The sequence below is a fragment of the Zonotrichia albicollis genome, chromosome W (assembly GCF_047830755.1).
Source record: "Zonotrichia albicollis isolate bZonAlb1 chromosome W, bZonAlb1.hap1, whole genome shotgun sequence".
Classification (NCBI taxonomy): Eukaryota; Metazoa; Chordata; class Aves; order Passeriformes; family Passerellidae; genus Zonotrichia; species Zonotrichia albicollis.
The window spans coordinates 2,112,587-2,135,773 of NC_133859.1; the positions used below are offsets into that span (position 1 = coordinate 2,112,587).

Below are 23,187 nucleotides of genomic sequence, written 5' to 3' on the forward strand. Positions count from 1 at the left end.
AGAACCTTTGCTCTTGAGCAGCTCATACTTAAAATAGTACACCATAAATTGACATGGCCCATGAATGCAGATGTGGGAAGGCTGCAACAGATGGGAGGAACTTCACAATTGCAGATTCCTGGGCATCTGCTATCTGTAAAAATTAAAAGCCATGAGAGAACTGTTTTCTTGTGGAGAAGTCTCCATAGCATGACAAGAGAGACTCCTCTCCCTAAGTGAACTGAAGAAAGACTATTCTAGAAGTGATAAACTGACTGAATTTTTCTCTATGTTGTAAGTGGGAAAGAAAAGGGGGAGAAGAAGTGTTCTGAAGGTTTTATTCGAATTCTTATTATTCTTTCCTTTAGTTTCTATTAATAAAGTTTTCTTTATACCCTTTTAAAGTTTTGAGCCTGCTTTGCCTTCCTCCTAATCCTATCTCACAGCAGTAAATGAGTAAATAATTCTAGAGGGTACATGGACATTTGGCCAGCACTGAACCCACCACATTAATTGGTGCATTGGCCAGGAAATCTCAAATTGGCAAAACAAAACCACTACAGTCACTTCCTGGTTTTATGTCAAGTTTACTCCAGTTTTATTGCCTCATATTTCTAGGTATGATTGAATCAGATGAAAGAAACAGTGTGACATGTCTTGAAATCAGAGAGGGAAATTGTTTAATAATCAAAATCAAGGGAAGAAAACCAACTGTCTTAGTGTAAGTAATTTTAAAATAAAATAATATAAAATGGCAATTCCTGTAAAGTTGTCTATTTGAAATACTGAAATATAATGGTCTTTGGAAAAATAAATATTCAACTTACAGGTTTGTTACAAATATAAAATGCAAACTGTGTTTTCTTGAAAAAATACAACCTGAGGCATTTCTGATTAATTTTCAAAACATCCCATGAAAAACCATGCTATATTAGCAGGAACAAGGAAAAAAATTTCCTTTTTCTGTATTAGTTGTCACAGGAAAGTACTTATTCTAAATGATGAACATTCACTATTTGCTTGATATTGTCTTGAACTTCAGTAACTGTTGAGTTTCATAGATAAGAAATAGTCCATTTGTTTCCTATATATAACCTGAAAAATGTATTTTCAGATTATATGAAAAGATGGAAAAAGAAAGGGACATAGATTAAAACAGCAAGATGTACGGTTTTGTCTGTCTTTATGCTATAAAATATTAAGCAATTGTCAGATAGTCATCACCATGCATTGTTGTATTGCACTAAATAGGAATTTAGTTACTCTGGGTGTTGGGGAAAAACGTTATTGGGTCACGTGAATGGCATGTTCCCCCTTTCACATGGGTTCCCCTCACATAACCCCCTGGTTCTGTATGCCTTGTGGTCTGTCCCACGGATGGTCCCTCCCCTCACCCCTCCCGGATGTGGCCCTCTTTCCCCGCCCCCACCACCTGGGGCATAAAATCCCACTGCAGGTGAGACACACCCTCTTTGCTGCTTGGGTGGTCGCCTGCGCCAGAGTGACCTGTCCCACACGAATAAACTGGACACTTTGACCCACGTGGCAGGGAGCGCTTCTCGTCTCTTATCTCGTTCATGCGGTTCTGTGTCGGCTTGGGTCCTGAGTGAGCTGAATCATATAAGCCCAGAGATCTACAGATACTGCAGGTGGCGCCCACATGTTCGTCGCTCACGACGGCCACGAAGTAGCTGGTAATTTCATGCATGGATTACAGTAGCTTTTTGACCTCCACCTTCCCCTGTCTTCTTCGTTGCGTTTTTGCGGGCAAAGAACGTGTGGGGGCAGAGTCGGGACCCCGCTGCACCCACAGTGTAATAAGTAACAATACATTTGTTCATTAATAGCTAGATAATTTAAATTATAAAACAATAGCTAAATAGCTCTTGTTTAGCAGGATACCTATGCAGCCACGTATGGGAAAACTTTTAAGGAATTGCTTGGGTTACAAACCCCCCCTTGTAACCAGATACAGCTACATCTGGTAACAATTACTAACCTCACTAGAATTGCTTGGTCCGCAAAATTCCACCCCATAGATATAGGAGACTTTCTGAAACACATATGGTAACAATTATTAACCTTGCAAGAATTGCTTAGCTTGCAGAATTTAGACTTATAGATATGCCTTATAAGGAAAGCGGAAAAAAGAGGAAGACTTGGGGCCTTCATCCCACGACCACCAGAAGGCAGAAAAAGACCCCTAGCAACCGGAGGAGCAAGCGCAGAAGACGGACCACGTCATCCAGGAATCCGGAGAAAAAGGACAATAAAAAGCGAACTTTAAAGGGGGAAAGGCGCGCGCCTAAGAGGAGCAGAGACTCCTGGCCGCCCAGCGCTGAATCTTGCTTATTCTTGCTTGCATAATAATAAAGATAATTGTACGGTTCCTAAATTTGGTTGATTCGTTTATCACACACAGCGGGCCGATTCCAGGATGGGGACTTCGTTTCAGCTGTTCCAGCCAGTCACGTCCCCGCGCGGGGTGAGTATTACCCGCGCGGCTTAGTGGGACCCCGGGGGGGCCCTCACAGGGTGGGGGTGCACTCCCGTTGCAGGGAAACATATGGCCCTGAACGGATTGCGTTTTTCCGCGCGGCAGCCTGGGCGGGGCGGCTCTGGCCCTCCGCCGGTCCCTGTGCACTGTTTGGGAGGTTGTGTGTTTCCGGCGGCGTGCTCCCACGCCACGGGGCTCGCGGGAGCCGCGGTACCATTGCGGGCGGCGCGATTTAGCAGCGCGGGCAGTTTTCGCGGTGAACCCGGGGCTGCGCGCGGTTTCCGATGCTGCGGCAGCGCGAGCGGCGGCAAAGTGTCTGCGGCTGGCGTTTTAGCCTGGAGCGGACGCGCTGGGGCAGCGGCGGACCCCGCTGAGCGGTGCGGACTGAAATAAACAGGGCCAGGAGACTTCTTCTCCTTTATAATGCCTTTATTAAAAGTGATCAGCTCAGGATTGGGCGGCCCGGCAGGGCTGCAGTCCCCGTCGTGTCTCCTAGGGCGACTCAGAGGAGGAGGATATGCGCAGCTCTGTCCACTAGGGGCAGAGCCGGGGATCCAGTCCTCGTGGGAGCCGTAGGGCGTGATGTCCCCGTGAGATGTTGCTTTCCCTGGCTCGGTCTCGTCTGGTCCCGGCGTTGGGACCACTCCCTGCTCAGGGCGAGAGGGGCTCCGAAGGTGTTCAGCATCTCTGCAGGCTCAGCACTCGGCTCCTCATGTCCAGACACCACTTTAGTCTCTCAGTTCTTATTTGGCTCGTTGTTTTTGGGGTTTTCTCTTTGCATTTCAAGTCGGGGTCCCACAAAGCATTCTGGACTTTGGAGTCACTTTGCATAACCCCCCCCACCCTCTCAGGTGTCTTCCCTATGCTGTAAGAGAGCACAGCCTCGGGGAAGGGCCATCTACCCCACCCAGCCAGGTTTTTTACTAATACAAAAGAGGAGATAAGCCTTAACGACCCGGTATTACAATAACAAAGCACTAAGAATCCTGTCAGAGCCTGAGACTTGGCTGCGTCCCTGCAACTCTTTCTCACAAAAAAATATTAACTGAATTTTTGTTCATAACACGGACCCGCTCCAGTCCCTCACACGGCGGCCACGTGGGGGTGCCGGCAGCTGTTGTTCGCCATTTTAAAACCCGCGCGGTCTCTTACGCAAGTAATTTCGTCTCTCCCCGGAGAGGCGGGGGGGAGGAGGCTGCCCGGTTTTTCCCGGATTAGCTGTGGACTCAGTGCTTTCAGTTTTGTTTGTACTGGCTGTAAAGGACGGTAGATTTGAGTGCTGCAGAGAGCAAACATGGGTGCTAAGTTTTCTGCGGCACAGAGAAGCATTTATAGCCTAATTTTAGAAACCCTAAGTAGTGGAAATGTTACGGTCTCCAAAGCAGTCTTAAAACGGTTAGTTCACTGGATATCTTCTCACTTCCCTCAGTTTACCCAGCACAATGTTTACTCTGTCTCTACCTGGAATAAAATAGGGGCCTTACTAACAGCTAAAGCTGAGCAGGGAGATGGGACAGTTTCTCAGTTTATCCCTGTGTTCCTGGTAATTCGGAAAGAAGTCCTGAAGACGGATTTGAAAGGACAGTCAGATGCATTCTCCCCTCCTGTAGCTTCCCCTACCTCTCCTCCCAAACCCTCTGCCCCTGAACCGAGAGAGACGAGCAAGATCTCTTGGCAGTCCCAGGGTACCTGGAACTGCCAATGCTCTCCTGAGCCTCCGCCTCTCCCCCAGTATCCTGGCCCCGGCAGCTGTGCACCAGCTGACAGAGCATCTTCCCTGCACCCCTCTAACCTAATCCCTGTTACCCCTTTTCCGTGTTCAACCCCCCCATGCCCAAAATGGCGGCAGCCACGTGTTTCAGCCTTCCACTTACCCTTCTTCTCCCCACAATCCTTTTCGCACACCTATCCCCTCCCCCAACCCCTTTCCGGTCCCACAACCCCATCCTTCTCTTGGATGCTCCTCCCCCTCCCTTCGTGTCTCCGCCCCCCATTGCATCATCCTGTGACTCCGCCCCTGTTTCCCACGGTTGCCCTGCCCCCCTGCCTGCTCTCCAAGCCCCCTTGCCCGGGACCCACGAAGGTGGGGCCGAGGCCTGGGGGGGTGGGCCCCTGCCCAGTTATGGGGGTGGGGCAGGAAGAGGGCACATCCCTCCTCCCAGGTACCAAGCCACCGGGGTGGGAGGGGCAGAGGGAGGGGGTGGTCCCCTTCCCAGTTCCCAAGGCAGTGGGGCTGGGGGAGGGGGTGGTCCTCCTGCCGGGTCCCATGGGGGTGGGGCTGAAGGGACAAAGCCTAGGGTCCAAATCAGGGAGGAAGAAGTCATCCCCATGGTGGCCCCTGTTCAGTACACGGGTGGTAGGACCGGTCCTAGAACTTACCAGCCCTTCTCATATCACTCAAAGCATGAATTATGTAAAAGTCAGTTGGAATTTGGGAGAAATAGTGAAATTTTTAGAAGCATGATGAAAGCTACATTAACATCCCTTGAATTTGTTCCTGCTGATATCGTAGATCTTTTCCGGTGTCAGCTTACCCAGTCAGAGTTTGATCTATGGGAAAGCTCCTGGAAGAGATCTCTCAGGGATCTCATGGAAGAACTTAAACAAACCTCTCAAGGTGCAAAAGATTTAGAAAATAATAACATTACTTACGAACATCTGTGTGGCGAAGGGGAGTGGGCTAAGCCTGAGGACCAAGCTCGGGTGTTATCAAAATTCATGCTAGATAATATTTCAAACGCTGCAGATAAAGCTTTTAACCAGCTACCAACTGCTGAAGCTAGTGGTAGTTTCCTTGACATTAAACAGTCTCCTTCAGAAAGTTTCTTGCAGTTTGTCGACTGGCTCCGTGCACAGGTTGAGAGACAAGTACGGGACCCCAAGACACAGATGGAGATAGTGAAAGAGATGGCGCAGAGGAATGTCAGTGAAGTCTGCAGCAGGGTGCTCCTGGGACTGCCTCTCAACCCCCTGCCTACACTGGCATAGATGATGGAATCCTGTGCTAGGAAGGCGGAACTGTTTGCTGCAGGGGAAGTGTGGTCAAGGCCGACAGACCCAGAGACAGTGGCAGCTGCCAGGAGTGAGGAGGCCACAGATGTCACCAGAACAACTTCAATATGTCATTTGCTTCATATGCTTCACTTTGCACAGGACTGCCCCCAAAACCAGCAACTAAAGACACCCTTCACACCAAAAAACCCTGATGCCAGCGCCCACCCGACCGGCACCACGACATAAATGCAGCAGGCTTCCCTGAAGGGGAAACCTCCCTCAAAACAGAAAAGGCGGAGGAAGGGAAGCAGGGTGTGGGAACACAAAATAAGCATTTACAGGATAAAATCTGGTGGTCTCACAAGCGTTTCAAGCTTGTGACCGCCAAAGCTTTTGCTTTCAGGTCTACCCAGTGGACAGTCATTGGAGTGGACCTGTCAGAGGACTTGCAGAACTTGACAAAAGATCGCACAAGATTGGACAGTGCGTACTTTGTTATTGGGGACACTGCACACACACCCATGGAGATTGAGGTGGCTCCCATGACCATCAAAGGGGACATACCTAACCACATTCTCCTGGCGTACTGTCCACAGCCACCCTTCTATTTGGCCAAGGGGCAAATCATCGCCCAGGCCATTCCTGTTCCAGTGGAAATTTCAGTAGATGACAAGGCACCAGGTGTATACTCGGCAGAAGTGGTTGGCGAGGACAAAGCCATTATGGGATGCAACCTAATGCGTGGATGTACAAGTTTAGGGCAAATTTGTTAAAGAATCTGCAAAGGAGGGCCCCTCCAGAAAGCGAAACCCACACGGCCCCTCCCCCCAACCGGTTCGGGAAAAAATTCCTCGGAGAGAGGTGGAAAGAACCTGTTTATTTGACTGGCCCCGCACCCCCCAGCACACAAAATGAACAATACCCGATGACACCGCTCTGAGAAAGATGGCAAAATCAGAAAGTCTCTTTCGGGGGTGGTTGCTCTGTTCTCAGTCCCTCCGGCGCTGGGCCAGCCGCTGCAGCCGAACCCTTGGTGTTCCCGGGTCCCAGTCCGGAGCAGGTTCGAGATGGTCACAGGAACAGGAGAGGAGAAACAGTCCAGGAAGCAATGTGGACTGTTTGGCTAAACTAACTAATAAGCAGAGGCAAAGCAGAGCAGAAGCAAGAGCAGAAAAAGAGAGCAAGCAAAAGCAGCAAGCCCAAAGCTGGAAGTAAAAAAATACAGCTCTGTGTACCGCTTGTCTCTGTGTCCTGATAAGAGAAACCCAAACAAAACTTCCACTCTTCAGTGCCGGTCTTAAAGGCACAGAACAGATGAATGGGGATATACAAGCATCATAACGTCACCCCAGGACAGTGGAACAGAACACCTCCACGTGGAATGGTTGCTTGACACAGGGACAGATGTGACAATCATACCTGAAATGTTGTGCCTGTTACACTGGGATTTGCTGCCCACGGCTGGTCAAATCCAAGGTGTAGGAGGATTCGCATTGGCAAAGATATCAAAAAGCATGGTGCAAATTGAGGGACCAGGCGGAAAATTGGCCAGTGTCCGTCCATTTGTTACTAATTACAAAGCTCCCTAGTGGGGTAGAGACACCATGTTGCAGTGGGGGGATCAAATTGGTCATCCCTAAGACACCCCACAAGTTAACATGGCTGAAAAATGATCCAGTCTGGGTAAAACAGTGGCCACTAAGTCATGAAAAGACAGAGGCGCTCGAGGAGCTTGTGGCAGAACAATTGGCTAAAGGACACATTGAAGAGACAACTAGCTGCTGGAATTCCCCGGTCTTTGTAATAAAAAAGCCAGGGAAGGATAAGTGGCGGCTCCTCCATGATTTAAGAGAAATAAACAAGATAATTGTGGTCATGGAGTCTCTCCAACCAGGGATGCCCTCCCCAACGATGCTCCCCCAAAATTGGCAATTGGCTGTCCTAGACATCAAGGACTGTTTCTTCCATATCCCCCTACACCCGGAGGATGCACCACGGTTTGCCTTCTCGGTTCCCACCACCAATCGAAAAGCCCCAATGAAGTGCTACCACTGGAAAGTATTGACTCAAGGGTGAAATGCAGTCCATCCATCTGCCAGGGGTACCTGGCTTCATTGCTGTCCCCAGTGCACACGCAGAAAAAGGAGGCAATCATCCTACACTACATGGATGATGTGCTTGTGTGTGCCCCCGATGACATAATACTCCAAGACACACTTGGCCTAGTGGGTAAAGTTTTAACCTCTGCTGGATTCCAACTGCAGGAAGACAAGGTTCAGAGAATGCCACCTTGGAATTACCTGGGCTTGCAAATCACTGAGCAGACCTTTGTTCTGCAAAAATTAGAAATTAGGACTGATCCCAAAACCCTGGCAGATCTCCATTCCTTGTGTGGGTCTTTGAACTGGCTCAGGCAGGCCTTGGCTAGGTCTCACTAACAGGGACGTAGCTCCCCTTCTTAATTTACTGAAGGGAGAGAGAGAGCTAGCCTCTCCCAGGGAGCTGACCCCAGAGGCAAAAACCGCCCTCCAAAAAGTGCAGGAGGCTTTGGCCGAGAGGTAGGCTCATCGCTATAAGCCTCAGCTGTCTTTTGAGTTCATTGTTTTGGGCAAGTTACCACACATACATGGGCTGATATTCCAGTGGTTTGAAATACAAAAAGATCCACTTCTAATCATAGAGTGGGTTTTCCTCTCCTATCAGCGATCCAAAACCATCACATAGCCACAGGAGTATTGGAATAAGAATCCCAATATAACCAGTTAGATGGTGCCTGGGCCAGTTCTGACCCTCGCTGCTGGGCCAAAGGCAGCACTGTGGTGTTTTACCCCAGAGATACCTTTGGCTGCTGGAGAGTGCAGCGGGGCACAGGCACAAGTCCAGGCTTGTCAGGACTCCGTTTACCTCAGGAGAGAGAGCTTCTGGCGATGGTGAAGAGAAAATAGGAGTGGATTCTGCTGGAGGGTTGCCAGATATTTATTCCATGGTTACAGAGGTCTGCACCGGGGCAACTGCTGCTAACAGAATACCGGCCGCATGGTCTCATTAACCTTATAAGCTCGGGGACAGGGGAAGGGGAGGGGACAGGTGAGTTACCAACCAGGTGAGAGGGGCAGGGTCTCAAGGGAGGATGACACTTAGACAGGCCAATGACCTCTGGGCATAGGGGCATCTTTTGAATCTGACTAACCACACGACGCCTTGCTGGAATCTTAAACCTGATTGACAGGGCTCACTCAGCAAGGGGGCGAGGGGGCAGGGAGAGAGGCATAGGCACACCTGGTAAGGGACCCGAAAGTTTAAAACAGGACATTGCAACACACCGCAACGCAGGAGCTAATAGCTCAGCTAGTCTGGAAGGCCAGGCTAAGATTGCGTGAGCTGGCCGGTTGTGACTTTGAGTGTATTCACCTTCCAGTCCACCTTTCTAAGGACAGAAAGAGCGCTCCAAGAGGTTAACCATAAAGAGGTTCGAGGACCTGCTCCAGAGCAGTGCCAGTCTCCAGCTATCCCTGGACAGCTACACTGGACAGGTATCAGTCCAAGCCCCGTCACACAAGCTGTTCAACGAGGAATTCCACCTCATTGCTCCTGAGAAAAGGAGTCGTAGGCCACTCAAGGCGCTTACAGTGTACACTGATGCGTCTGGAGCATCCCACAAGTCGGTGATGACTTGGAGAAATCCCCAGACCCAGCATTGGGAAGCTGATGTTGAGTTTGTGGAGGGGTCGCCCCAGATTGCTGAGCTAGCTGCAGTCGTAAGAGCCTTTGAGAAGTTCTCGGAGCCAATTAATTTGCTTACCGATTCAGCCTATGTGGCAGGGGTGGTGTCCAGGGTGGAGCAGGCAGTCCTCAAGGAGATTGAGGATAGGCATCTCCACAGATTGCTCTCAAGACTAATTCATTTGGTTTCGCAGCAGGAGCACCCTTTCTATGTGATGCACATGAGGTCGTACACCGATCTGCCAGGCGAGATCGCAGAAGGTAATCGCAAAGCAGATGCCCTTGCCGCTCCAGCAGAAATGGCACGCCTTCCAGACATCTTTCAACAGGCAAAGCTAAGTCACTAGCAATACCATCAAAATGTTCCAGGTCTAATCCATCAGTTCCAGTTAACACGCAGTCAGGCTCGAGCCATTATGGCCACCTGTCCCAATTGCCAGCTTCAGGCAGTGCCATCCCTGGGTGTCGGGGTTAACCCCCGAGGCCTTGGGAGCTGTGAAGTGTGGCAGAGAGACATCACACACATTCCCAGTTTTGGTCGCATGAAATACATACACGTCAGCGTAGACACATACTCAGGTGTGGTTTATGCCTCTGCCCATGCAGGGGAAAGGGCTGCGCATGCCAAACAACACTTGCTGCAAGCCTTTTCAGTATTGGGGGTCCCTAGGGAAATTAAAACTGACAGTGGCCCAGCGTATGCCTCCAAGGAGTTCCTAGAGTTTGTCCAGCAGTGGAGAGTGGAGCATAAGACAGGCATTCCCCACTCCCCCACAGGTCAAGCTGTGATTCGAGTGTGCCCACCATACACTCAAAGAGGTCCTGGCTAGGCAGAGTAATTCTGCAGCGTGGATGACTCCACAACCAAAGGTCTGCAAAGCCCTATTTACCATTAATTTTCTGAATTGTTCATTTGAAAACATGAATCCTCCAGTAATACGTCATTTCAATAATAACAACCGGTTTAAGTTGTCACAGTGTCCACGAGTTCTCATTAAGGACCCAGAAACTTGGAAAACCAAGGGTCCTTATGAGATTGTCACCTGAGGGCGTGGTTACGCGTGTGTATCCACCCCCTCAGGCCCTCAATGGATACCCCAAAAGTGGGTAAAACCTTTCGTCCCCAAAAATCCAGCTCCAGCAGACGGGGATAAGAAGCAAGCAGCTGTCGCTTCCAAGAGAAGACGCCGCCGGAAAAAGAAGGAAGAATCTTCCTAAGAGAGTTAGCTACATTCCGGCAGACCCATGAACTTGTATGTGTTTGGGTTTTTTTTACAAAAATGTTTGTTTTCCTTTGTAGAACAGAAAATCTACCTCCTACCTAACCTCACGATGAGCCCTGTCCGAGTTGTCATCCTGTTCATGCTGAGCAGTCTCACAGCTGCGTGGATCGTTCCTCAGCCACGCCAGAACATCTGGGTGACCCTGGCACAGATGCTCCAACAGGAAAATATATGCTTGTCCACAGCAGCAGCAAAAGACCCCATGTCTACCTGCCTGGTAGGGATTCCATTGCAAGCTAGAGAGTTCACAGACAATGTAAATACACCTATACCTCACCCAAGTCCCAGACCAAATCACACAACCACACAAAATCCATCACCAACGAGCTGTAACAATGAAAAACCCCATAGAGGAGTGGCTGCCAAAGCTACCCAGAGCAGCTCAGGAGCCTCAAGAGTTAGAGCTGTTGGGCTCCTCCCCTGCACCATACTGCATACACTTATTCTTTATCCCACGTTCCAACACCAAACCTTTTAACAACATTAAACAGTACCGAGAGGAATTCACTGCCAATAGGTGGTGTAAAGTTTTAAGCCATGTTGCAGCAGACAATCCAGACCATTCACATCCCAAGAGCCTCCCCAAAGGTTTGTTTTTAATCTGTGGAGACTGGGCATGGGCAGGAATCCCTTCTCAGCTTTTAGGAGGGCCATGTACCATTGGGCGGTTGTCCCTGTTGGCACCCAACCAAACCATGATTGGCGAGTGGACTCATAAGAACAATTCAGTCAGCAAAATTCATAAGAGAAGCGTAGACAATTTGGACCCAAATTGGGATGCAGAAATCTTCCATTGGGCCAAGTCAAAAAGAGTTGCTGTATCCCTGTTCCTTCCATGGGTTGCAGCAGCCAAGGCTCTAGGTGAATTGGGCCACCTAGAGTGCTGGGTAGTCAAACAGGCAAACTTGACATCCATGGCCCTCAGCTCCCTCCTAGAAGACGAGGAAATTACCAGGCAGGCCACACTCCCAAAATCATGCAGCCATAGATTTCCTCCTGCTGCTGCATGGACACAAGTGCCAGGAATTTGAAGGACTGTGCTGCCTGAACCTAGCATCAAAAGCACCTAACGTCCACGCAGCTCTCCGAGAAGTTAAAAGCCTGATCAGACGACTCAAGCAGGAATCCGAAGACTGGTTCAGCGGATTGTTCAAGGACTGGGGACTCTCAGGGTGGTGGACCTCTATAATGAGGACAATTTTGTTGTTTTTTGTTGTTCTTTTCCTAATCATGTTAGCATTCGGAATTCTACGTTGCATGCTCTTTAAGGCTATCAATGGTTTGGTCTCCAACACAGCAGAGGTCAACCGCTCAGAGTTTGTGGAGCTAAAGCAAATTGACAAGCCTGCAAACCATGAGTGGTGGACAAATTCATAATCAGCAGCAGAAATAGTCCGACACATTTCTTATGCCCCAGGTGGTGGGGGCGGGGAAAGAGGACCACGGTCAATGGGAGCGACATCCGGGAGGGGTGAGGGGAGGGACCATCCATGGGACAGACCACAAGGCATACAGAACCAGGGGGTTATGTGAGGGGAACCCATATGAAAGGGGGAACATGCCATTCACATGACCCAATAACGTTTTTCCCCAACACCCAGTGTAACTAAATTCCTATTTAATGCAATACAACAGGATGTGGTCCTCCATGGGCTGCAGATGCATCTCTGTTGCCCCATGGACCTCAGTGGACTGCAGGGGGGAGAGCCTGCCTCACCCTGGGCTGCAGGGGAATCTCTGCTCCAGTGCCTGGAACACCTCCTACTCCTCCTTCTTTCCTGACCTTGCTGTCTGCAGTTGTTTCTCTCACATATTCTCACTCTTCGCTCCTGGCTGGTGTTACCCAGCTTCTTCTCCCCTTCTAAAATTTGCTGTCCCAGAGGTGCTACCACCATCACTGATTGGCTCAGCCTTCCAGGTCTGTTTTGGAGCTGGCTGGCACTGACTCTGTCAGACATAATGGAAGCTTCTGGTGTCTTCTCACAGAAGCCACTCCTTCAGCTCCCTTAACCTTGCCATGTAAACCCCATACAATCATAAAGTAGTTGTAGAATACAGGTCTCTTTCTTAAATTCAGTACATTACAAAGTGTCTTAGGAATACAGTGCATGTGCTCTGACCCACAAACACTAGGAATTCACCAATGAAGTCTTAAATGCTCCATTATGCACTATAATTTTTTTTAGAAGCCAGTTTTCTAATAGAGCAGAAAGGAAGATGCTCTGAAAAAAAAAAGCAAGACTTTTATGATTGCTTAATAATTATCGTCAATTTATTTTTCTTGCTTTTCTGACAAAAAGCCACACCAGAAAGTTCATTTTATATTCTTTATTGTATGGCAAAGTTCATTAAAGATGGGGTAGCTTGTAGACAAGATGCTCAAAACTTGTGTCTAGGTAGAGATTGATTAGCAATCTGACTTATTTCGAAGCATAGGCTTGTTAAACTAGGCCACAAAAACAATACTGTGTACAAGCAACAACTGAATAAGAGCTGCAGGTTCAGGAGTTTCCAGATATTACACATCTTAAGATCTCATCAGGAAATAAAAATAAAATCAAATAAAAGCAGTCACAATATAAAATAACAGTTCCATGTAGCTTTTCCAAGTTTTAATTTTATTCACAAGGTGTCACTTAGTTCAGTTTGCCTCATTCTTTGAAGCTTCATCAAAGTTTTCAACAAGATCTAGAAAAAGAAAAATATTGAAATTCAAGTCTGAGCTACTTCAGCTTTGCCAATTCCTTCGCATTCCCCCCCCCCTCAAAAAAAAAAAAAAAAAGTTCCAGGTCATATTAAGTGGTTACATGGTAAACAAAATAAAATCAGCTTATAAAGTACAAACTAAACAACATTTATGGGTTTCATGGTTCATTCTTCTTGTTCAAACAACTAAGTTTGAAATACTTTATTATAGAGCACAATTTTAGGAGCATTTAACTTCACCATATCCACAACAGAGCAGTGATATTGAAAAGGCAGTTTCTTAGCAGTCTTCTTATTGACTATTAAAAAATTATCTTAGCCATAGCTATTATTCCTATGTGGGAAAAATATACTAGCTCAAACCAATGATCCATCTAAGTCTCATATGGTATCTGAAAACAATGCTCACAGAAATTCTATAAAAGAATCACAGAATGGCCTGAGTTGGAAGGGACCTTAAAGATCATCTCATTCCAACCCAGACATGGGCAGGGACACCTTTTACTAGACCAAGCCCCTTCCAACCTGGATTTGAACACTTCCAGGGATGGGGCAGCTACAGCTCCTCTGGGTAAGCTGTGCCAGTGCCTCACCACCCTCCCAGTAAAGAATTTCTTCCTAATCACAGAATTACAGAATCATTCAGGTTGATAAAGACTTCCAAGATCATTGGGTCCAGCCTTTGACTGAACACTACCTTGCCAACTAGACCAGAGCACTAAGTGCCACATGCAGTCATTTCTTGAACACTTCTAGGGATGGGGACTCCACCAGTTCCCTGGGCAGTCTGTTTCAATGCTTAACCACTCTTTCTGTGAAGAAATTCTTCCTGATGTTCAACCTGAACCTCCCTTGGCACAGCTTAATGCCGTTTCCTCTCATCCTGTCACTCGTTACCTGGGAGAAAATGCAAACTCCCACCTTGCTAGAACCTCCTTTCAGATAGTTGTAGAGTGATAAGGTCTCCCCTGAGCCTCCTTTTCACCAGGCTGAGCCCTCTCAGCTCCCTCAGCCCACTGCTCATAGGACTTGTGTTTTAGATCCTTCCCCAGCTCTATTGCCTTTTTCTGGATACACTCCAGCACCTTAAAGTCTTTCTTGGAGGGGTTGAAAACCAGACAGTATTCAAGGTGCAGCCTCACCAATACCAAGTATGGAGGGACAATATCTAAATAGTATCTAATTAATATCTAATGCATATCTACCCTCTTTCAGTTTAAAGCTGTTCCCCCTTATCCTGTCACTCCATGCCCTTGTAAAAAGTCCCTCTCCAGCTCTCTTGCAGCCCCTCTTCAGGTACTGAAAGGAATGACCAGTCAATACTCTTACTGTCCTTGGCCCAATCTTATACTACATATATTATGTCTCAGCAAAATTCACTTCATTTCCTCCACTGCATGCATGTTCTTACCTGGAACTTCATCATCATCATCATCATCACCACCAGTAGCAAGTGGTGCTTTTCCATCGATAGCTGCAAGAGTAAGCAGTTCAAAAGCATCAGTCAAGCTCACCATAAGCATCTTGATTACAAAGGTGTGTTGCTTTTTGAAAATATTATCAAAGAGTCTGAACTAAATTTCAATTCTCTATCCAGTTCCCCTGCTAAATAAAAATCTACAACTAATTGTATGTTACTAATAATGCTCAAACAAACCAGCTGAAAAATGAGAAGATTCATGTCAAACAAGTTTACTGCTCACCATCTTGGTTCTAGATATATAGAGTGCTTTGTGTGGTAATAATTTTCAGCTAAAAGCAAAGAGACCAATTTTACCAATTTCTCTTAAAAGCAGCTTGGTTTATTGATTACTCAGTGGTTCTTGAGGCTTATATATTTTACAGCATTAGCAAGTTATAAGGAAATCTTAGGATCTTATGATCCTAGGCCTTCAAGAAAACTAAGATGCAATTGTGAAGCTGCAAGTAGACACATGACTAGAGACGATTAAAGATATTGTTCCCTGGCAAAGCCAGAGGAATATGGAACTGGATACACAATTTTATACTTCAGTGATTAAGGTAACCACATGTCCTGGTCCACATCTCTACTGACTCAGTAATTTCTTAACTATTCCCATTACATTTGCCAGTGCTAGTGAGACTTAACCCTGTCCATTGTAGTAGACCAATGAGCATCTGTGAAACTGAAGCAGTATAATGCTAAAAATAGATATCTCAAGTCCTGAGGTGTTTGTGCCACTACTTTTACTGCTATTCTTAACTACTACCTTAAGAATATGAGACAGCTTAGCCCATGACCGCCATTAAATCCTAATTAATCCTTCTCCATTTTCAAGAAAAGCGTGAGCAAAGAGATAGGCTTATACTAGACTTCTGAAATTGCTGCATCCCAATATCTAGAAAACGAAAATAGATGAATGCATAAACTTTGTTCTGAAAGGGTTTCAGGGCAAGGTCACCACTGTCAGTGACCCATGGAGGTCCATGGTGGAACAGAGATCCACCTGCAGCCTGTGGAGGGCCCCACACCAAAGCAGGTAAATGCCCGAAGGAAGCTGTGACCTCTTGGGAAGCCCGCACTGGAGCAGGCTCCTGGCAGGATCTGCAAAGAGAGGATCCCATGCTGGAGCAGGTTTGCTGGCAGGACCTGTGACCCCATGGGGGAACCATGCTGGAAAAGCCTGTTCCTGAAGGACTATACCCCATGGAAAGGATGCTGGGGCAGGGGAAGAGTGAGGAGAAAGGAGTGGTAGAGACACAGCATTAGGAATTTAGCACAACCTCCATTCCCCCTTCCCCTATGTCACTCAGGGGTAGAAGAGTTGGAAGTGAATTTAAGCCCAGGAAGAAGGGAAGGGGGAGTGGGGAAGGGGTTTTAAGATTTGTTCCTATTTCTTATTATCCTACTCAATTTGATTGGTAATACATTCAATTAATTTACCCAAGTTGAGTCTGTTTTGCCCATAATGGCAATTGGTGAGTGATCTCCCCCTGTCCTTATCTCAACCCACCAGTCTTTTATGGTATCTTCTCCCCATCTTGCTGATGGATCGGACTGAGAGTACATCTTGGTGGGTACCTGGCAGTCAGTCAGCCAAAGTCAACCCACCACAGCAATCTGCAGGCAAGCTTAATGTGGCAGCATTTAGCCAGGCTTTTAGCACAGTTGAAAAATGCGCAAGCTATGGCTAAACCCTATAAATTCCTGCAACTGCATTTGTTGCCTTTAAGATACACCTAGCTTATCTTAAGCATTATAACCTAAAGAGCTCTGTCCTAGGGTGATGTTATGATGCTTGTGTGGAGAAATAGCTACGTGACAAGAACCCAGCTAATCTGAGTTTCTGCACCTGCAAAAAACAGTGTCCTTGAGCATGGCTGTGGTACGATAACAAGCAGTGAGAGAGACATGAGAAAAAGAAATGTAAGTTTTAAAGAATGAAGAAGAGCTGATATTGTAGTATAACCAATAGACTGCTTAGCTTACAGAATATGCATGAGCTTATTACTTGTTGTAAATAAATGTAAGGTGCTCTCAACAATAAACGGAGCTTGCTGATTTTCATATTGAGGGTCCCGAGCCTCCCTGTGCTGCGACATGCTTGTATCCCAAATCATCTGTTCTGTTTATGCTGGATATTATATTCTGTGCCTTCAAGATTGGCTCTGACAGTGAAGGTGGGAAGAGGAAGAAGCACGGAGTTTCGTTATCAGCTGCACTCTCCCCCACAGTCTGCTGGAACACAGAACTCCACTGTTGTTGTCTGGGCATGGACGGGGCAGAACACAGTGCTCCTTTTGCTTTTTAGTTAGCTTAGCTAGCTGAGGCAGTCCGAATTTTCCCTGGACTGTTTTTCTTTCCCTTTTCTTGGAACCGTTCAAACCTGCTCTGGACTGGGATCCGGGGAAACAGCGAGAGCTCGCACTTTGTAGCCCACCAGGGCCTACTCTGGGCAGCAGCCTTTCCCAGTGCCGGAGGGACTGATAACAGAGCGACCACCCCCAGGAGAGACTTTCTGAATCTGTTATCTCTTCAGAGAGGTGAATGAGTTTTGTCATCTGGTATTGTTCATTTTTTGTGCTGGGGAGTGCTTTGCCTGTTAAATAAACAGGTTTTCTTCCATTTCTACCCGAGGAAATTCTTCCTGAACTGGTTGAGGGGAGGGGCCATGTGGGCTTGTGTCCTGGGGTGACGTTACGATTCTTGTATCCCCATTCATCTGTTCTGTGCCTTTAAGACTGGCTCTGAAGAGTGGAAGTTTTGTTTGGGTTTCTCTTATCAGGACACAGAGACAAGCGGTACACAGGGCTGTTTTTTCACTTCTGGCTTGCTTGCTGCTTTTGCTTGCTCTCTTTTTCTGCTCTTGCTTCTGCTCTGCTTTCGCCTCTGCTTATTAGCTAAAACAGTCCACATTGCTTCCTGGACTGTTTCTCCTCTCCTGTTTCTGTGACCATCTCGAACCTGCTCCGGACTGGGACCCGGGAACACCGAAGGTTCGGCTGCAGCGGCTGGCCCAGCGCCGGAGGGACTGAGAACAGAGCAACCACCCCCGAAAGAGACTTTCTGATTTTGCCATCTTTCTCAGAGCGGTGTCATCGGGTATTGTTCATTTTGTGTGCTGGGGGGTGCTGGGCCAGTCAAATAAACAGGTTCTTTCCACCTCTCTCCAAGGAATTTTTTCCCGAACCGGCTGGGGGGAGGGGTCGTGTGGGTTTCACTTTCTGGAGGGGCCCTCCTTTGCAGATTCTTTAACAAATTTGCCCTAAACCAGGACAGGCTCAAAGAACAGTTGCTTCCAAAAATGCACCACAAAAGCAGCATGCCGAGCTACTCTGCATATGTGGTATGATGTCTATCGTTAACAGGCATCATAACATTCCCACTGTATCCAAAAAGGCTTTTGTTTAAAAGGGTTATGTTTCTTTGCTTACATAAAATGACAAGGTTTCAAGTAGATGTGCATCCTCCTAGAAAATATACTAGTGCATTTTTGTGCATTAATACATATATTTTGAAGCCACAAGTCCCCCTTGGAATTTAACTTACAGTCTGCTAACATGGTTTATCAAATATACTCTATTTCTTAATGAGAATGGAAAGCTACAGAAGTGAGACATAACTGAAAAAGAAAAGGTAAAAGCCATTCCATATTTTGAAACAAATCAATTTACAAGGTACAAATAATTTCAATGCTTTATATGTGGAGCAAATATAATGGGAGTAGAGGATCTGTCTATTCTACAAATGTGAGCAGGCTGACACACTAAAGCAGAATGATAATCCATCTAGTCTACAGTTCCTGACAGAGGTCTGCCTAGACACCAGTGTAGATGCACATGAGGTCACATCTAAGGAAGTCTGAATTTTGTATGCTGGTGCAAGAAGAGAACTCAGTGAATCCTGGAACCCATAGGCTACTCCAGTGTAGTAAACCCCTCAGGTTTAGCCAGGGCCCCTTGGAGAATCTGAATGCTGACACAGCAGCAAAGAAGTTTCCTGTCTCCAGGGACATCCGCCTTATACCCTATCCCTATAACCATGTAAGGCAATATTGTGTTAACCCTACTATTGGTCACTTATGGTCACTCTAACACCTTTGCCATTGGTCAGGATTGGATCCGGGCCAAGGGTATAAAAGTAGCATACTGTACCCCTACTAACTCGGAAGAAGAAGAGCTGAGACCCTTCACGGACCCTCCAATAAAGCCATACATGTGGAACAGCCGGTGTCGTCTTCTTCTCCTCTCTAGACCGTCTGCTGGAGCCTTAAGCCAAGGGAAAAAGCTACCTAGCAAGCAAAGCTGAAATCACAAGAGCTGCCTAATCACTAAGAGCTGAATATTCCCTGCTTGCTAAGGGGCTGTCCCGCGGCCTTGGTCTGAGAGCGAGCTGGCTTCTGGCACCCAGTCCCCTTGGGGGCTGAGCTCTGGAGCTGTGAAAGCTTGCCCCAGGATAAGACCAAGCAAGGCTCATTTACTCCAGCTTCTACCAACAGTAAAAACCTTCATAAAACATCTTTAAGGCTATCACTCTTGGGTAGGAATTACTGGAGCATGAAATGCTACAGATGTGCATGGGGATTTTTTATCCGAATGCCACTCCCAACATATACTAATGGCAAACCCTGACTGCATGAGCCAGCTATAATGGTTTTACTCTACTCAGAAACTTCCCTAAACCAGAAAGAACTGTACCATCTCCTGATGCTTAACATTAAAAGGTGTAAGTCAGCCAGAAGGGGAATAAATTAATTTTCATGGGGCTCAAGGAACCAAGCAGGGCAAGAGTGTCCTGGGTAATAAGCCAGCTGGACTTATAAACAGAGCTTTAAACTAGATTTACTGGAGGAAGGACATGGTTTTCTAGGCACTTGAGAAGAGCCAGGGCTGCCAAGGCATGAGGAATAAACAGAAAACACCTGTGAATTGCCTCAAGGGAATTAGGGTGAGCTCCTCTAAAAAGGGGATGTGGCTGACAGCCCAGCTGAAGTGCTTCTGTACCTGTGTATGCAGCATGGGAAACAAACAGGAGGAGCTGGAAACAGCTGCCCAGATGGAAAACCATGACCTGATTGCTATCACAGAAATTTGGTGGGATGAATTGCATGATTAGAGTGCTATGATTGATGGCTACAAACTATTCAGAAGGGACAGACAAGGAAGGAGAGGTGAGGGAGTTGCTATCTATGCCAAAACCAGGATTGATTGCATGAAGTGATCTTTGAAGAACAGCAATATGTAGGTCGAAAGCTTATGGGTGAAAATTAGAGACTAAGTCAAGAAAATAAACTTAGTGGTTCAGCTGCAGCCTTCAAATAAAGATCCCCTTTTATATTACCTCCTTACTAAAAATATCTCGAGTTTCATTTCCAGGTTGAGAAAAAGGCAACAGCAGGAAGCATCATGCTCGCATGCCCTGATCCTGATAGGGATCTTTAACCACCCAGATATCTGCTGGAAAAATGTCACAGTGAATTGCAAGCAGTCCAAGAAATTAGTGGAGTGCTGAAGTGAGTTGACTGTGGCCAGACACCAAGTGCCCACCAAGCTGCTCTATCCCTTCCCTCTTCAGCAGGACCTGAGAGAGGAGAAAATAAGATGGAACAAACTCATGGGTCAAGATAAAGGCAGGTTAATAAAGCAAAAGCAAAGGTCACATGCAAAAGCAAAGGAAGATAAAGATTTATTCTCTACTTCCCATCAACATACGTCTGACCACTTCCTGGGACAAGGGATTCAGTATGTGTAGTAGTTGCTCCAGGAGACAAATATCTTAATGAATGCCCCCTCCTTCCTCCTCCTTTCTCTTAACTTTTATTGCTGAGCAGATGTTAATATCCTTTTGGTCAGTTGGGATCAGCTATCCTGGCTATGTCCCTTCCAAAGATATTTGCCCACCACCAGCCTACTGTTCTTGGTGGGTGAAGAGGGGGTATTGTTGGAGAGACAGCCTCAATGACAAAGCACTGGTATGTGATCAACACCTTTCTAGCTACCAGTACACAGAACTGTGAGAGCTGCTACAGGGAAAGTTAACTCCTTGTCAGCCAGACCCAATACAAGTGCTTTGAGGACAACTTTCTAGTACAGGTGATGAAGAGCCCAACCAGAGGAGAGGCACTGCTGGACCTGTTGCTCACTAATGCGGAAGAACTTGTGGCCTATACCTGAGACATGAAATTCAGATCAGATATTACAAAAAAAAAATAAATTACTGTTAGGGGGGTCAGGCATTGGAATAGGTTGCCCAGCAAGGTGGTAGAGTCACCATCCCTGGAGGTGTTTAAGAGGCATCTGGATCTGGTGCTGGGTGATACGGTTTAGGGGTTACAGTAGTAGTGTTGGGTTAACAGTTGGACTTGATCTTAAAAGGTCTCTTCCAACCTTGATGATTCTATGATTCTGAAGTTTCTTTAACTTATTGGAGAGGTCAAGATTGGAGGCAGCCTGGGCTGCAGCCATAATGCCTGGATAGAATTCTCAATTTTGAGGGGTACTGGATGAGTAAAACAGTAGTCAGGACCCTAAACCTCATAGGGGCAAACTTTCAGCCATTTAGAGCACTATTGCGAGGGATTCCTTGGGAAACTGCCTTCAGAGATAAAAGAGCTGGGAGCTATTTATGTCATGTTTATATCAGATTTCTGCCTTAATTCAAACCACAGGAGTTGTATGACTTGAACAAGTTTCTCCATTCTTTCCCAGCAGCAATGACTTACACCATGACAAACATGCTTGTCAAGTCAAACACAGCCCCACCCTTTCCCAGACAAAAGTACAACTTTATCATAACTATAGCAAAGCTATTATTTGGAACAGTATTATTCCACATATAAAAATGTGATGAAGTGAAAAAAAAATAACAATTGTAGCAGAAGAGTGGCAGGCACATTGATTTGAGGCATCTGTTACAAGCATTTGTCTCTGGGACAGGTGGCATCCAAAACAACAGGGAAGAATTAACATGAATCATAGAAACACAGAATAGTTTAGGTTGGAATGGATCTTAAAGACCACCATGTTCCACCCCCCCTGACATGAACAGGGATACCTTCCACTAGACCAGGTTGCTCCAAGCCCTGTCCAACCTCACCTTGAACACTTCCAGGGACAGGGCAGCCACAGCTTCTCTGGGCAACCCATGCCAGTGCATCACCTCCATCTGAATAAAGAATTTCTTCCTAATATCTAATCTTAACTTGCCCTCTGTTAGTTTAAAACTGTTACCCCTTGTCCTATTATACATTCCCTGATAAATAGCCCCTCCCTTAAATAAATAGTTGTCTCACCTTTTTATAAGAAGAGAGATCTTAACAGGTTCATTTTAAATCCTTCAAGTTTTCTTTCTTTCAAGCCCCACTTCTACCAGAAGGAAACCACACAGCTGACACTAGGAAGGAGGGACCTGAGTTTCATTGGGAAAGCAGTTTACCTCACCTCCTGAACACTACTTCTAGCAGAATTTTTTTCGGTGGGAAGTTGAGAGAAGAGAAGCATCATCAGCTTTAGGAATAGAGTCTATCTTTGCTGGCAGCAAAGCACAGAAAGAAAAACCATTACAATCAAGATCATAACTGCCACAAAAAGCAGAAAGTAAGTAGGAAAACCCTACATGCAGGAACTGAAACATGGTCCTGATGCCTTGCAGTGGCTACCTAGAACAGAGACTAGACAGAGTTAAAAGAAGAAAGTGGGTATTTATTAAAGGCCTTCAATAGATACACCTTGGGCAGTGCAAAAGCCTTGCAGAGACTACCCCCCAGATGGGTGACAGTCATGAGTTTTTCAGACAGATATAAGTTTGGTCTATTTGCATATCAGAGGTTAATTCTCCAATTACAACTTTAGGTAATGAAATCATATTGCTCCGGTTTGCTTCCCCCCCCCCTCCCCCATTCACTTTTTTTTATACTTTTCGGGGCCTGAGGCAGAGGGTGTCCTTGGTTCTCAGGCCTGGAAGGATTGTTTTGTCTGACCAAAATGTGAAGAGAGCTTACTAACACTCTATATGGAGTTCAGAGTTATACACTGTCCAGGTTTAGAGCAAATTTGGGGAAGAATCCCCCCAAAGGAGCTCCGGTGGGAAAAGCAGATCCAATCGGCCCCTCCCCCCAACTGGTCCGGGAGGAAAGAAAAATACCTCCTTGGAGAAAGGTGGAAAAAAAACCCCCTGTTTATTAAACAATAAGACCAAAACAGTATCAAAACAATGAGACCCCTTGCCACTCTAAAAGAGATGACAAACTGAGAAAACCCGGGGTTCAGGCAGCAGCTCACTCAGTCTCTGATCAGTCCCTCAGTGCTGGAATTGTCGCAGGCCAGGCCCGGCCCGGTGGGCCACAGCTGCAGCTGCCGGTGCTCTCCTGGGTGTTCAGTCCAGAGCAGTTCCAAGAGGTCCAAAGAAAAGGGAAAAAAAAACAGTCCAGGGAACTTCTTTGCCTCAGCTAGCTAACACTAATTAAAAAGCAAAAGAAGAGCTCTGTCCTGCTGTCTGTCCGTCTGCAGACAATACAGTCCAGGAGCAGGAATGTGGAGGAGTGA

General features: G+C 46.7%; 1 protein-coding gene across 2 annotated transcripts in view; it reads right to left on the bottom strand.

Annotated features, from left to right (window-relative positions):
• Positions 1-12,789: 12,789 nt before the first annotated feature.
• LOC141726982 (transcription factor BTF3-like) overlaps positions 12,790-23,187 on the bottom strand; it is a 34,748-nt gene continuing 24,350 nt past the window's right edge. For both annotated transcript variants that reach the window (XM_074532146.1, XM_074532147.1), the window contains exons 5-6: positions 14,594-14,656; positions 12,790-13,164 (exon numbers count right to left, since the gene is read on the bottom strand). In XM_074532146.1, coding sequence (XP_074388247.1) covers positions 13,118-13,164; positions 14,594-14,656 — 110 coding nt within the window. In that variant the 3' untranslated portion in view covers positions 12,790-13,117. The remainder of the gene's footprint in view (positions 13,165-14,593; positions 14,657-23,187) is intronic.